Raw genomic sequence first — 15,530 nt, 5'->3', positions numbered from 1 at the left:
TTTGTCCTAGCTTAAATTACCTTATTGTTGTAATATTCTCAGTTTTTTTTTTTTTTGTATCTTTTTAGCCCTGCAAAGTGGGGCGAAACATCGGAAAATAAATAGTTGTAAGCTATTTTTGTTTCTCTTTTGACCGCAACCCTGACCATCTTCTTATATATCAATTTTTACGGTCAACTATATATACATATATAATTAATTCAATCATTGTCCTACAATATTTATCATAAACTTTTTAATTTAATTATATCGACATATAATGCCTTAATAGATGTATGTTAAAGCTTTACTAAATCAAAAATAGACTTCTATTGTTAATTAAAAAGATACATTGAATCGATAGATTTTAAAATCATAAACATGAGTTAATCATAAAATCCGAAGGTTTGGATATTCCTTAATAAATTAAAACACGGAGTGCACAAATATTCATCTTTTGACAATTCTTAAACAATGCGAACTGAACCCAATGCACCCTTTGATTTGGGGCAAAAAACCGATAAGGCCGCGAATTCAGGCCAAACCATCCTAAACGCTTGGGCATGCTCGAATTTTCATTAGTTTGGAAAACCTGTAGAGACACCTTATTTAAATAGTTTTAGAGATATATCGAGATCACATTAATACTTAAAAATTAAATAAAGAAAAATTGTGTTGATTGATATCAGTCCAAGAAAAATATCATTTATAAAAGTATTGTATTGTCCAAAAAACAGAAGAGACAAAGCCGACTTTTATATTGTATAAATTTCTTAGAGTTTGATTTGTTTTAAACTTTAAATAAATAAACCTAAAGGTTTTTAAGGAAATCAGCTTAGTGGTTCAATCAATAATTTTAATCATTATTACATTTTTTTATAAACTTAATCATACTCCCCATCAGAAGGTTTTTGTTTTTATAAGTTTCATATCACAAACCTCCCGGGAGGTTATTAACTGGTTACTCATGATAAGAATCGATCTTATTGTTATCTTTGTTTACTGTTTGGAGAGCTTGTGATAATATAGGGAGTTTGTGATAGTTGTGTGGTAGTTTTTTGAAGACATATCTCTATTGGCTTTGGAATATCAAATATATGACATTCTTTATAGAATGAGAGTAATTATCATATGTTTACAATTAATATCTCCTTTTCTATCTTAAAATTATGACAGACAAATAATGTGGACAATTTGGAAACCTAAGTATGGTATTTTACAAAGTGTACTTATAGCATTTACTGAAAGTTCTGGTTCAATGAATTTGTTTTATCTAGCTATTTAAGTACAAAGGGTTCTAGAATGTTGTACCAGTAAAGAGAAGATCCTTGTCTGTGATATATATTTCTTATTCCTTCTAAATGGAAGTTGGTGCAGTGAGAGTGGCTGAGGATAGCGATTTTTCCAGTTTGAAAGATCTGTTAGATTGCCACACAGATTGGAAACTAGATTATAACAAAGGCCCTATCAAAGTATGGACTAAGGGCCTGCATAATACTAACTTCAAAATGATAAAGGTGAGCCACTATTAAAATTTACAGATTCAATCTGAGAATATTACTTAGTAATAATTATATATAAACATCATACTTCTATAACTTCAACAACATAATTCAAGTGGAATTGACCCCAGAACTTAGAAATTACCTCTAGGTTCATACTGTTTGATTTATTTATTTAATAATATATTGTTTAAAAGTATTGCATGTTTTGATGCCTTGAAATTTTAAATGTAACTTCACTTAGCTCATATTATTTTTTTAAGTCCCTTATTTGAAAGTATAAGAAACCAAGAGGTGCAAGTAACAGGTTTTGCGAGTAAGCGGTTATTTCGCTATCTACCAATGCCAGAATGAAATTGGAGGTTCAGTTTTAGCCAAATTATTTTATCAATACTTAAGCATACCTTTGGTACAGATACTGGTGAATAAAAACATCTCTATTGATTGTTAGAAAACAAAATTAGATATACACCGCTACTACTCATGAAAGGACAGAGGTGCAGTACATTATAAGGAAGTTCTGTTTCTAGACCAATGGTTGTGCAAGGAGGTGATTTTGTCAGAATCGGACTTGACCACCAGACTTTTACCTAATTTAGGGTACCAACTCTGGTCTAGCAACAGTGCTCCTGCACCTTTACCTTTTCATTACTTATAACTACTGGTTCTATATTTGTACCGTGATAAGCTCATATGTATAAAGACATTGAATTACTGCTATTCATCTAAAATTTACTTTATTTTTTTCTGAATGATTACTGTATGACAAGTAGTAATTAAGATGGTCAGTATCCCTTATTCTAGTAAATTCAATTTGATATTCTTATTTATTTGAATTAGTCATTTGATTTTTACCTTAATTCTTTTTAGGTCCTTGCCAATTTTCCTGAAATCTCTCCAGAAATAATGTATGATGTTTTGCACGATCCCGAATACAGGAAAATATGGGATCAACATATGATTGAATCACATGATATCGGAATTTTAAACCCAAATAATGATGTTGGGTACTATTCAAGTGAATATTGTTTTTTTATTTTTTTTTAATTGCTACTTATTAATTTATATTCTATAGTAATATTTATTAGCGAACTTGAAGGTTCAATAGCGATATCGTTGACTTGATGAATGATTATTTTCAAAATATAAATATAAAATATCAGACAGAACCAAACTCCTATCTACTTCTTTATTTTCTTTTATTATTTAGTAAAGGAGTCCTATGTTCTATCTTATATGGATTTGGCTGAGATACTAATGTTTCTAGTGGATCAGTTCCCGTTTATGTTTGTTTTGTTATTATTTCGTGAGTGCTAAAATTTTTTCTTTTGAGTTTTTATAGTCGATATTCTTTGCTTGTAACAGAAACAACTTCCGTGTAATTTTGTTTGCAACTGTCAGTTTTAACATGGGGTGCAAAAATAAGCATTTACTTTTTTAAATTATGAAGAAGATAGTCAGGGGTACGGTTATGTTAAAAACATAAAGATATATGTTTTTCACTGTAAGATGACTAATGAAATCTAACCATCATATAACTGCGAGGAAGATTGTAAAATAGTTAAATGTATCACAAACAACAACTGAAAGTCATATAAGATTACTTGGATTGGTTAAGAAGCTCGATATTTGAGTTCGGCATGAATTGAAAAAAATTCACCTCACACAGTGAATTAATATTTGTGATACACATTTCAAACATGAGGCAATTGACCTTTTTTTGTAAAAGATTATCCTCAATGAATTCTCTACAATAACATAGGTAAGGTCCAGAAATTCAATGAGCGTGGAATCATGGAGTTACCAGAAAAATGGCAAAAAAAGACATCGGACAGAATGAAAGATATTTGACTGATTAAAGTTAATTTTTGTATAGAAAAACAAATTAGTTTTATTTCACACTAAAAAACTGAAATTACTTTCTTGCCAATCCATTTACATTTTGGAGATTCGTAACTAAGCCCCATTGCCTTCACATGCCCATTTCAACTATTAGTTCAATTATATTTTACGGGGTACATTATATTCACAGGTTCACAATTCCTCCTAAATCCTCATTTGATCCATCTTGCGGCCCAATATCTTTAACAATAAACTATTTTCTAAATGGGAACTGAACAACTTAAAACATTATTATTTTTTTTAAGCATTTTTAATTTTAATTTTTTTTTCATAACAATAACCCAAAGCATATAATCCATGTTTTTCCAGTGTCATGTCCAAGCCCATTAGCTAATAGAGATTTTGTACTGCAGAGATCATGGCTAGATTTAGGAATAGAAAAATATATCCTAAATCATTCCGTCTATCATATCAACTATCCACCTAAGAAAGGGTTCATACGTGCCACTTCTTATTTGACAGGTAATATCATTAGTGAGTTTATTTTTTAACATATTGAAAAGTTATACCTCATATTTGCCAAGAAAAGTTGGTTTCATGTTTTGTCATCATTAATATCATGAGATCATAAGCCATCGAATGATGAGATCTCGTATTGGTAGATGATATGTGTGAAAAATAGAATGTCATCACATCTAGTATCCGATGAGTTATCAACTTTTCTTTTTCTAACTCATATTATCACTTATATAGAACAGTTGAGATTTCGAAAGAATTTTATTTTTGTATGGCTCCTCACAGTCATATAAAATTCACAAAATCTTTGGCAATTTTCAGATTTTTAATTGCATTTAAAAAAGTTTTTGTTTACTATGTAAAGTATTCATTTTTCAAAGATGGGTCATTTTAAATCTTATTAAGTTTATTTAAAAATGTGAAGTCTGATCTTGTGAGGTTACGAATCATGTAGGGATTCTATTAAGTTGTTATTATGAAATTGAATCATATTAAATAATTTCATGAATATATTATATATATATTTTATTATTTTATGATAGGGTTTCTTGTTCGAGAGACAGAAGGTGGAGGATGCAATCTAGGATATATATCACAAACGGATCCGAGAGGTACTCTTCCGCCTTGGTTAGTAAATAAAGTCACCCAAATATTTGGTCCAAAGGTAAATTATTTGTTTCATTAATTGATATTTTAAGATGTATATTTGAGTAGATTAGTTACAAATACAGCCAGGTCCACTTAGTTACAAATACAGCCAGGTCCACATAGTTACAAATACAGCCAGGTCCACTTTGCAAAATTTTCTAGTAATTGAATAAACTATATTTTATCGAAACAAGTATAAGCAAATGATAAATACTGAACTTAAGGCTTAGTGAAGTTTTCCACAATTTAGCTTTTGGTTTATTTATTTTTTTTTTATGATAGCACTTTTGACTAATTTGAATTCCACAGTATTATTAATTAAAACTTTATGAATACTTTGACCTTGAAAAATGAAAACTTTTTCAAATAACTCAATTATTTTTGTTAGCATCTAAATAAATGTTAATGCTCATTTATATTTTGTATAAATGATACCTCCCAACCATCTTCTTCATTTCTTAACTAATACTTGTGATTCACAAGAGGAGAAGATGGTGTATTATTGCTGACCGCCAGAGATAGGCAGAAATTAGCTTTAGTTGTAACTTATAGCTAAAATTGCCATGGATACGACCCTTATTCATTAATGGACCATTGATAAATAAATATCGTATGAAGATTTTAGCTATTAGTTTCAACTATAGCTAAATTTGGCCCAACTCTGCTGACCGCATCCATCATGCTGACCATCTTCTCATATCAATCTACAGTCAACTATAGACTCTAGCTCTACTATAGATAACTATAGACTATAGCTCCCTTTGATTCATAATTTCAATAAATTTTTCATACATAATTTCATATTTCTATTTTCGAAATAATACTATACTAAGTCTGATTCTGAATATAAAGTCAAAATGAAATTAAATTTATATATATTTACGTTAGCTAAACAACAGATATTGGTATAATATCCAACTCTAAACTATTTTTATCTCTTCACTCAGATATTTGCTAGATTTTTATAATTACTTAATATCTCCATTGTAGTAGTTCCCAAACTTTTTTTTCCCACTGGACTTGTAGTGCTAAAAAAATTTTGTTACATCTTTCACATGCTAAAAAATATTTAAAATGCCAGCACAATTATACCTAGAACAGTTGAATACGTAGGGAAATAAGAATTTCAAGAATACTCTGTAGATTTGTTATTTTAATCTTATAATTTTTTTTTAATGAAACTTTAATTTTAATTTTAAATATTTTTTTAAATTTTAATATATAGTAAAGAGTCTTTAAAAAAATATATAGGATTTTAATGAATGCAAATTGGTTGATATTTAATGAACTGTATAATTCAGGTGCAGTAAGTGCTAACATATGCTGGTTCATGAAAATTGGGGGTACTATAATTGAAACATATTACATAATTTTGAAATCTTACCTGTAAAGTAAGGCCATCATACCTGAATGGAAATAAATTAATTAATCAGAACTATAATTTTCTTTTTTAATTTTAATAGATGGTAAAGAGTCTTCAAAAAGCTACACTGGGTTATAATGAATGGAAATCAATTAATAACCCTAATTGGAAACCCTGGCACTTTCCAGAACAAATGAGAGCTCCAAGATTGGATATAAATGAGGTAATTTATTAGTTTTTATTTGATATAAGTGATTATATTTGTATGAATGAGAGGGGGGTATCTCTATAATTAATTGTTAAAGAAGAAAATTCTATTATATTAACCATGTAAAGCCCTCCTGGCCGACCTGGTATTGAATAAATGGAAATAAAGGGAAAAGATATGAGAATTACGTGTGAAGACTCCATGTGATCTGAAATTAAATTTTTGTTTTCATTCTTTGTTTATTAAAGTTAAGTTAATGTCAATCCATTTAGTTCTATTTGTTTTTCTTTGTATAAGAGGTTTTCTTTGTTTTTGAACTCACCTCTTCTCCACTAGGTAAATATAAATATAACTATAAATATGATAAGCTAGTGGTTATAATGAATGAAAGCTTTTATCGGCCAATTTTCTGATTTTCCATCTCCCCAGTCCTTTCCATTAAGGTGGGCCTTCAGGTACTTGAAATCTCTTTTATGCTGCAGCTTCTCTTCCTTCAGTCTTTTTATTAAGTTGTCTCATTCTTACCTCCTCCCCTTCATATTCTTATTATTTTGGTATTGCTGGTGTTAATGTTGAACCCTTGCAATTCTTCCTGTAAGGTTAAAAATTAAAGCTACATATGTGATTGCCTGGATCACATTGAAGTTCATTGTACACACTAAGTGTTGTTTTCTGTTTGCAATGGAAAACAGAAATACTAGCAATAATCTATGAATTTATTTGATGCCCATAACAATCGATGTTGCCTCGTATCCTAGTTATAACTGGTTGATGGGATACATGCTGACAATTTTTTGCCCAGTCTGTACTTATCTTAATACTGTTGACTTTCATTTTATATATAAAGTTGTTTACTAATATTCATAAATATTGATATCATATCTTTATTACGTTCTAATTAATTTTATCTGAGTTAGTCATTATTTTTACAGTGTGTAATGTCTGCGGCAGAAAAAAAATATAAGTACAATGAAGAAGAAGACTCGAAGATTGGAACTCCTTCGCCAAGCAGAGGAAGGAAATCTTTGAAATTGTTTAAATCATCAAAAACTTAAAGCTCCTCAGGAGGTTTTCGTATACGGTTAGTTATAACTTAAAGTTCATTGGAAGAAAGAAACCAAAACAATTTTTCTAATAAAATTGTTATTCACAATTCTTTTAACTGTTATTGATGGTAATGAGAAGCTTATAAAAGAAAAGCTTCAAATATGGTTATATAAAAGGGCATTGCCAACTTGTTTATATTTATTAATGGTAATGTTCAGAGCTTAAGAATTAATTAGTGTAAAAAAGTTTCCAATTCATCCAATCATCGATTTATTTTGAAGCGATTTTATCTTCCTTCTTTTTAAAACTATGAAAACCTAGTCTCTTTAAATTCTAGTCTCTTATTATTTCTTAAAGAAATAATATTAAGAAAATCTTTATTGTGATCTATTATATTCCTTTGTACCTGATTCCAAGTATTATTTTATTTATTTAATGTTTATTAAATCATATTCCATTCTAGTCCATGTCTAGCCATTTGAAGATAACTTGTCTTCATCAATATGATCTTATATTATTTTATTTATGGTTTTCATTTTCATCTTGTGATATTCTGTGTTCATGTGATATACAGTCGAACCTCTATATATATTTTGAACATGAATTTCGAGTTACTAGGTTTCTTGAAAATAATTTTATATAAATTAAAATTTGAAAAAAAAAATTGTATACATAATTTTATTTTAAAAACATACACTTTGTATGTTAAATAACAAGTTTTTTTAATTTATAAAATGTGTACTTTTAATATAGTCATGTAGTAATAATATAGGTATCTATGTAGTATGAATGCTGTTTTTTTTGTATTTTCGGATAAAGTAGCGTATTACTATCTTTTTGGGTGTTTAAACGGCCTAAGTGTTATAAAAATTGTCAAATTTTAGTTAAAAGTAAAAACTTTTTCTTGAAGTCTTGAACTGTACTGCACATTTCAGAATGTACCCATTGCTTCTTCTCTTGTTTATTCTTCTTCATAGTCATCATTATCATCTTTAGGTTCGTCTTGATCAAGATCAATGGTGTAATAAGCCACAGTTAATTTTTGATTTATGCTTGGTTTTCTTTTATTTTTTTTATTCTTGAAAGAACCAGGACCTCTCTTATTCTTAGCAAGCATACTCCGTCTTCTAATTCCCTTCTTCTTCCATATTTCCTCCACTTAGTTTAGCCACCTTAAGCATGGTCTTCCTCTACTATGTCTTCCACCAGGTCATTCTTCAAGCAGGCATTTAGGTTTTGATTCTCGTGGTAGCAATACATGCTACAAGACCAGCCATTTTATCTGGGCTTCCTTTTACAATTGAGACCAAATCCAATTTCTCCTAACTCCTCAGTAGTGCGGAATATCCATTGTCCATGTTTGTTTTCTTTTGGTAAACCATATTTAGCAAATCGATTTCATATTGTGGGTTAGATTTTATTTTTCTTCAGTTATACAAAATGAAATATTTGTTAATTTTTCTGATTTTTTTTTTTTTTTTAAATTCAAGGATCAAACGTTCTCATTCAATAATGATCTTTCAATTGCTTACTTACTCTTTAACCACAGGCTGTAACTTGTTGGCCATATTTGAGTGAGGAAAAAAACTAGACATTAATTTATTAAAATTCAAGATTCCTGAAAAAAAAAATTAATATATTAGTCATTTTGAACGTTAATTAAGTTCGGTATATAAAGGTTCAACTGTATTCACAATTAATTGTTCCTTTCTCAATATTTTATACTGATTTAAATTATTTTGTTTTATGAATGCATTAGTTGTATTATCTACACAACTGTTATATTACAATTTATAATTGACTGATTTATTTTTATTTTTATAGTATTTAAAATAATTTTTAATTGACTGCCATAGCTCATTTCTATAAGGTTTAGGACTGCATTTGAGACAATCTAGTTATTTATATTTTTATAATTTTTTTTTAATTGCTTTACGCTGTGATTTGTTAAAATTCCCTCAAAAATAATAAAAAAAGACCTCCTTTATCATTAGGAAGTAATGTACTTGTTTATACATTAAAGTCAGAAGTCAGCTCAGTAAAAAAAAAAAATAAATAAAAGAAGATTGCATATAATCCCATGCATTAAATTGAAAAAAAAATAAAATTACAATTTATACAAGTTTATTATTACTTACCATTTGCATAGCTAGCAAAACTTGCTTTATTTACTCTACTATTTTTATCACAGTTAGGATTAACTTTATTATTTGGTTGTAAACCTTATATTTGTTTTATATATTATTGTTTATATGTTTTACCTTTATATTAAAGATACAAGTAGTTGATCGTTCGTAGACCTGTGAAAAATATTAGGAGTCAGCTATCTTTGAAGTTTGTTTTTATCCCATTCAATTATTTTGTAAACACTTGTGTTTTCTCTGTGGTTTTCAAATACTGACGTATAATCTGTTTAGAATATTTAAAAAAAAAAAAATTGGTCTCTGCTTGTTCAATAATTCCTCTATGAAATGAGTATATAACAATACTGTAAAACATATAGATAAATTTTGAAATCTTAGTTTTCAATACATACATTAATATTATTTTCATTTCACAAGAAAAAAAAATTGTTTTCAGTTTTATTTACTTTTTAATTTGCCTAATTAAAAGCTTTGTCATATTATCGATTTTGGCTTTAAGATTCGATTTGAATAAATATCGTTTTTTGGAAGATGTTCAATTTGTTCATCTTCCTTTTTATCTTATTTTCCTTGTGTCTTATCTTAATAGGCTTTGTTTTAGTTTGTGGGTGAATTGAATAATGGTCAGTGTTTTTTATTCAAACTATTTCTAACCAGAGTGGGAAGATTGAATTTCATTCTATGAAGCAAGCTTTGAAATCTTATCTATTTCTTTTTTTTATCCCTTATCTGATTATTTCTGATATACTTGGGGTAATCCGAAAGATCCCCAATCTATTTTAACAAAAATAGCCGGGTCAGTTTTCATTTTGTGGAATCACCACTGGAATCGGGGTTATCTGTAGCTTAGGGAGTTGAGATGTAGGTCTTTGCAACCTGGGAACTGCAGTGGCATTTGTTCGAATCTGGCCTGGTGAGTCGACCTTTATTTCTGTGACAGTCCCATGAAATGAAAACTTGACCACACCCCACCATGGTGTTAAAATAGGGTGATACCCTGTAGATAACTCCCCGTATGTCAGAAATGACCTGGAAGGTCGTAAAAAAAAAAACCTGCTGAAATCTAACTGGTGCTGTTGCAGTTATGAGGTTGCTAAGGTAATGCCTCAATAGTTAGGATAATAATGTTCTTATATGAACAAATAACTGTAACAATTTATATACAAATAAATGTTTAAATCTTATCTCGTTTTTGGAATATATTTGTGAAATAATTTGTTGTTGGTGTCCTTATTAATAGACGGTATCAATTAGGAGATTTCTTTCATGGCATATAGTTTTTGCGGGTTTTTAATCATGGATTCAAATGATTGTTTAACTAATTCTTTTCGAAAGAGGTACAATTAAGATCTTTCTAACAGTCATAAGTCAAATGATATAGACTTGAAGACAATGCCTTACACTATAGTAGTCGCATGGCATCTCTGAGATGACTTCTCTATTTGGTCTAATTATATGCACTATATTGCATTAAATTGTGGTATTATGTTTCATATTATTCTTCATTATATACAAATTTTACAATTGATAGATTTTTTTTAATAACTAGGGTACAGAGATGGGGAAAAATTAGCTATAGCTAAAGTTGCTATGGATACGATTCTTATTCATGAATGAACCATTGATAAATAAATATCGTATCCATGGAAATTTTAGCTATTAGTTTCATAGTTACCCAACTCTGCTAAGGTTGGTACCACCATTTTACAAATTATACGACTATTCATTTAATTTTACTACTCTCAGTGCTCAAATTGTACAACTGTAATTAACATGCTTTCTATAAATCAGATTGTATTCTTTTGAATTACGATTTACATGATGTTTTTTTCAAAATGTTCCCTGTCACCATGGAGTTTTAAAGCTATTAAAATCCATACCATAAATTCTCAGGTAGAAAAAAAAGTTATGAACAAAATTCAACGTTTTCATAGCTCAGAAAGTATATGCTTTTTCATGGTTATTATATACCAATCGATTTGTCTCTTTCTTAAGAATAAAAGAAAGTATTACTGACTCTATTAAGCTATATTATATTTACAAAAAATTATAAAAACTTGGGGTAAAGTAGGACAACAGAATATTTTTTTAGGAAAAAGTATTTTATATTTGTTTCTAGTGTCGTCTCAAACTAAATAACATTTTTCAAAGAAATAGTGCTTAAAATGAATATCAACTTTGTTTCACTCCTGAAAAATCTTTTACCACACTTTTATTGGTCATATTCATAGTAGTAATATTGAAGCACAGTGAGGGATGATATATAAAAACTATTCATATTTTTATAGTATATATATGACAATACCATAGATAATCAATACTTAGTAGACAATGACACTTAGTAGTTTTCGCCATTTATAGTGGATACTTAGCCACTGCACATTTCAGGTTTATACTATTCAAGCTCTAAGTAGTTGAATTGTCCGAAAACTTAAGCACAGACAAAAGATAAACACTGCCATGATCCCTCCATATACTATTCGTATACAAAATTCTTATCCACCAAAACAATATTCTCTTATTTATTAAGATGATGAGGTGAAAAAGATTCAATTTAAAATATTATCAATATTCTATATTTGTTTGTACTGTGTTTTGGGTTTCCCCATCTTCAAGTACTAATATTCCTACAATCACTACAATTAATTTAACATTATCAACAAGTTCTTTTATATTATATGTTTACAATTAAAACCTTATAATCAATTATACCTCATTTTGTTAAGTGCATCTATTTCTTTTTTTAAATATTGTCGTATAGGAACATTAATTAAAATTTTAAACCTAACATTGTTTAAACAGTGTCATTCACTACTGATACATTCATCTGTCCCTTTAACACTTATTAATGTTAAGTTATACTAGTTATTACCTCTTTGGAATAACTAGAAAAATCCAGAATAACATTTTCCACTGTTGCACATTGAAATCAGCCAGTATCAATCCTATTTTTCCATTATAGCATTACAAAATATTATATAAATTTGATGAAATTATTTAAAAATCAAAATATAAATGTATTTCATAAGAAATTACCTGAAAAAATTAAACGAATGCCACAATTTTGAAGAAACGATAAGTAAATGTAACATATCTAGTCATCTCTTAGATTTGAGGTAAAAACCTAAGTTCAGTAAACAAAAGTATTGATGAATCTTTCATAAGAGTACAATAAAACTAAATATCACATTACAAATGTTTTATATAATATTACTTTATACTTACTTCCTTCTTTCTGTAAATTCCTTTCGTCACCACGATTACCACAGGCTGTTTTAATAGTATTCACAACATACTGACTCTAAATTTCAAATCATTGACTCAAGAACTATCCACTACCACTGATCTTTACGATCTGCTCAGCAGATTACTGAGGTGCTGACCATAGATTTACTGCACTGATCTCATTTATTTACAAATTCATTCAGTTGTACATTTTTTTTTCTTTCTCTCCCATGCTCATTGTGTAAGCAGAGAGAAAATTCCAATATATTTGCAAAATAATAAATAATACTTACAAAGTGTTTCGTAAGATCTCAGAGATGATTCAGAATTTAATTTAATAATTCTCAACAATAATAAAACATCCAAAATACTTGATAGTAGGAGTGGGGATTCTTGAATCGAAGGGACACTGACAACAATAAAAAATGTTCCTTGATCATCTCTCAGATGAAGTGTGAGTAGTTGAGTGTTTAAGTGTAGATCTTGGTATCACCTCACTTTAAATAGTTTGTAAGATGTAAATAAATTAAACTTATATATTCAAGGGAAGATCTATGTCTTACCAAACAGTACTTACACTATTGTACAGTGTAATCTCGATAATCCAAACTTCAGTACTCAAAACATTCCAGTAATCCGAACTGGCATTAAAAAAAAAAGTTACTTTTTATTGAGAAAACTCAACAGGAAATGACATTTTTATTTTCTAATAAAAGTACACTTTTTAACTTCCCAGTCTATTATCATTATTGTTATCACCCTGAAAATGGAAAGTGGAAATTTTTACACAGTTTTGATAGAGCGTATTCTAATTCCTATGAAAGTATTCATAATATATTTTATCGGAATTAGAAATATATAATATCTATTGTTCTAATTTAATTAATAGTAGAAATATAAAATAAATTTTGTTAGTGAATGCATTTTTTTTTTTTTTAATCACGTTTTAAGTAAAACCATACAAAGACAATTTTTTTTTTTTTTTTCACTTATAAATGAACAGCCTTATAATTTTAACAAATTAAATCATCATCACTTAGTATTACCAGGGATTTAAAATAAAACAAAAGTGTAGTCACCCAAAATACTGCTAGGGGCCCCCCATAGCTCAGTGGTTAAGACATAGTCTTACCAATTTGATGTCTATTGGCGGTGCCGGTTCGAATCCGGCCTGGGACGTTGACTTTTTTCATTGAGTGGTGGTCCCACAAAATGAAGAACTTTGACCCCCAACCATGGTTAGGCAGTATAGGACACCAATGGGAGTCGGCCGAGAAAAAAAAAAATACTGCTAGTGACCAGCGATGTTAAAAGACTCATAGTATTTAACAAAAAATTTCTTTAAAACAGATTAATTTTTTAAAACTTCAAATTTCCAAAAGAATTATATAAATAAAAATGTTATTTACATTCATATTATTGAACTTTTTTACACCCCATTTTTCTTAATACTTTCAGTAATTCGATCCCCCCCCCCTTGCAACAATTAGGATTACCAAGATTACCCTGTACTTTTATTTGAATTCCCACCTGGAATTGAATGAATTTTAAATTGTAATTGTCAATTGTTTTAGCAATTATTACTCTTAACGACTTAAATCTATTGACTATCTTGATCTATTCTGTCGATATCTTCCAAATAAGTAGTTTATGTTTGTGTTTTATAGTTTCTTTAAAAATCTTTTCCTGACATGTCTTTGTGAAATTTGGAAAACATTTTGTGACTTTGATGGCCTATATTAGTAATTTATTTCATATTTGAAAAAGTGTCCTTATATTGAATAAATTTAATGTTTCAGAAGTTAGGTTTGTGACAATATTAATTTTTGTTTTTATCTTCTTTGTGTATATAGTGTCATAATATGTATTATTATTATATCGATTGTGATGGGAAACCCTTCTTCACCAAAACCCCGTAGATCTTTCGAGAAAAGATGTTATAATCATGTAATGATATATTCAGTGTTCTATGTCTCTTTGATGTAAAAAAAAAATTAATGAGTTTCTTAAAAATAGGTTTAGTATTCCTAAAGCAAAGCCTTTTGGTATATTAGAGCTTAATATCAGTGTACTTTAAAGACCTAACTAAAGTTTTATAAAATGGTCTTGCCTCTCCTGGCTTCTTCACTTGTCTTCTAATTCACTGGTGAGATAAAATTACCTTATTAATTTTTTGCTAATCCATAACTTCCAAACAAAAATTATCCAATATTATTGATTGGAATGTCAAATTAATGTGTTCTATTTGATTTAGATTAGGTTATTGGTACAGAACTGATTTTTAGTATTTTCATAGTGTTAGAAGTTTATCAACTTAATAAATAAAGGGTGCAGGGAAAAAATGATAAGTCAAATTTAAGAACTTTTTTCATCTACAGAACAAATCCTGGTTTTCAGTGTTTTTTTTTTTTGTTTTTTTTACCCCCTACCTGACCATTTCTGACATAAGGAGAGGTTATCCTATCGGTAACAAACCTATTTTATTCAGAGTGGGAGGATCGACTTTTTATTCTGTGGAACCACTATGAAATAAAAATCAGACCAGAATAGTTCTGACACAGTTTCAGATACAAGGTTGCTTAGATGACGCCTCATCTGACTCAGCTACTACAGCCTTTGGTTGTATGTGTTTGTAACCGTTCACTCACTGACTTATTGATGACAGTATGCCAAAAATAATAATGCATATGAATTTAAAATTATTAATGGTGGTTCCTTATGATGTTGATGTGCAATAAAGCTGGGTTTCTAAAAATTCTAACTTTGAGTGGTTTAAAAAAATTATTTCTTAAGCCTTAAAGAAAAAATTAGTCATGCAAAGAACTCGAAAATTAAACATTTGAAAGATTATATCCACTCACTTGAATGATAATAAAATTCTCTTCAATACAAAACAGAAATCATCTAAATTGAACTAATATTAGCAAAGATTTGTATTTTGATTCATGAGAATATTATAAATATTCTGTGCAGGTTTCTACGGAAACCCCTTAACACGGACATAAATAAATAAATACCCACTGACTTATTGATCATTGTATTTCAAAACCAACCAA

General features: G+C 28.8%; 1 protein-coding gene across 2 annotated transcripts; it reads left to right on the top strand.

Annotated features, from left to right (window-relative positions):
- Window positions 1-917: 917 nt before the first annotated feature.
- Window positions 918-7,273, top strand: LOC106679037 (START domain-containing protein 10). 2 transcript variants are annotated; one of them, XM_014417952.2, is made up of 7 exons: window positions 921-1,185; window positions 1,257-1,496; window positions 2,352-2,499; window positions 3,693-3,845; window positions 4,382-4,503; window positions 5,951-6,073; window positions 6,991-7,273. In XM_014417952.2, exons 2-7 carry the CDS (start codon window positions 1,341-1,343, stop codon window positions 7,111-7,113), a joined length of 825 nt encoding a protein of 274 aa, XP_014273438.1. In that variant the 5' UTR covers window positions 921-1,185; window positions 1,257-1,340; the 3' UTR covers window positions 7,114-7,273. The 2 variants fall into 2 exon arrangements, 1 of the variants encoding a protein (XP_014273438.1); XR_001342888.2 differs by lacking the exon at window positions 6,991-7,273 and adding an exon at window positions 5,789-5,878 and having other exon boundaries at window positions 918-1,496.
- Window positions 7,274-15,530: the final 8,257 nt, after the last annotated feature.

The sequence above is a fragment of the Halyomorpha halys genome, unplaced genomic scaffold, assembly GCF_000696795.3.
Source record: "Halyomorpha halys isolate HHAL.00 unplaced genomic scaffold, Hhal_1.1 Scaffold12.1, whole genome shotgun sequence".
In the NCBI taxonomy this organism is placed as follows: Eukaryota; Metazoa; Arthropoda; class Insecta; order Hemiptera; family Pentatomidae; genus Halyomorpha; species Halyomorpha halys.
Note: the sequence above shows the minus strand (reverse complement) of the source record. Positions and strands in the feature narration are given on the sequence as shown.

Excerpts from the sequence above, each read along its gene's own strand:
- LOC106679037 (XM_014417952.2), top strand. The coding sequence starts at position 1,341 with ATGGAAGTTGGTGCAGTGAGAGTGGCTGAGGATAGCGATTTTTCCAGT. Across the intron at positions 2,500-3,692 it reads TGATGTTGGGTACTATTCAA|TGTCATGTCCAAGCCCATTA; the intron begins GTGAATATTGTT and ends ATGTTTTTCCAG. Across the intron at positions 3,846-4,381 it reads TGCCACTTCTTATTTGACAG|GGTTTCTTGTTCGAGAGACA; the intron begins GTAATATCATTA and ends ATTTTATGATAG.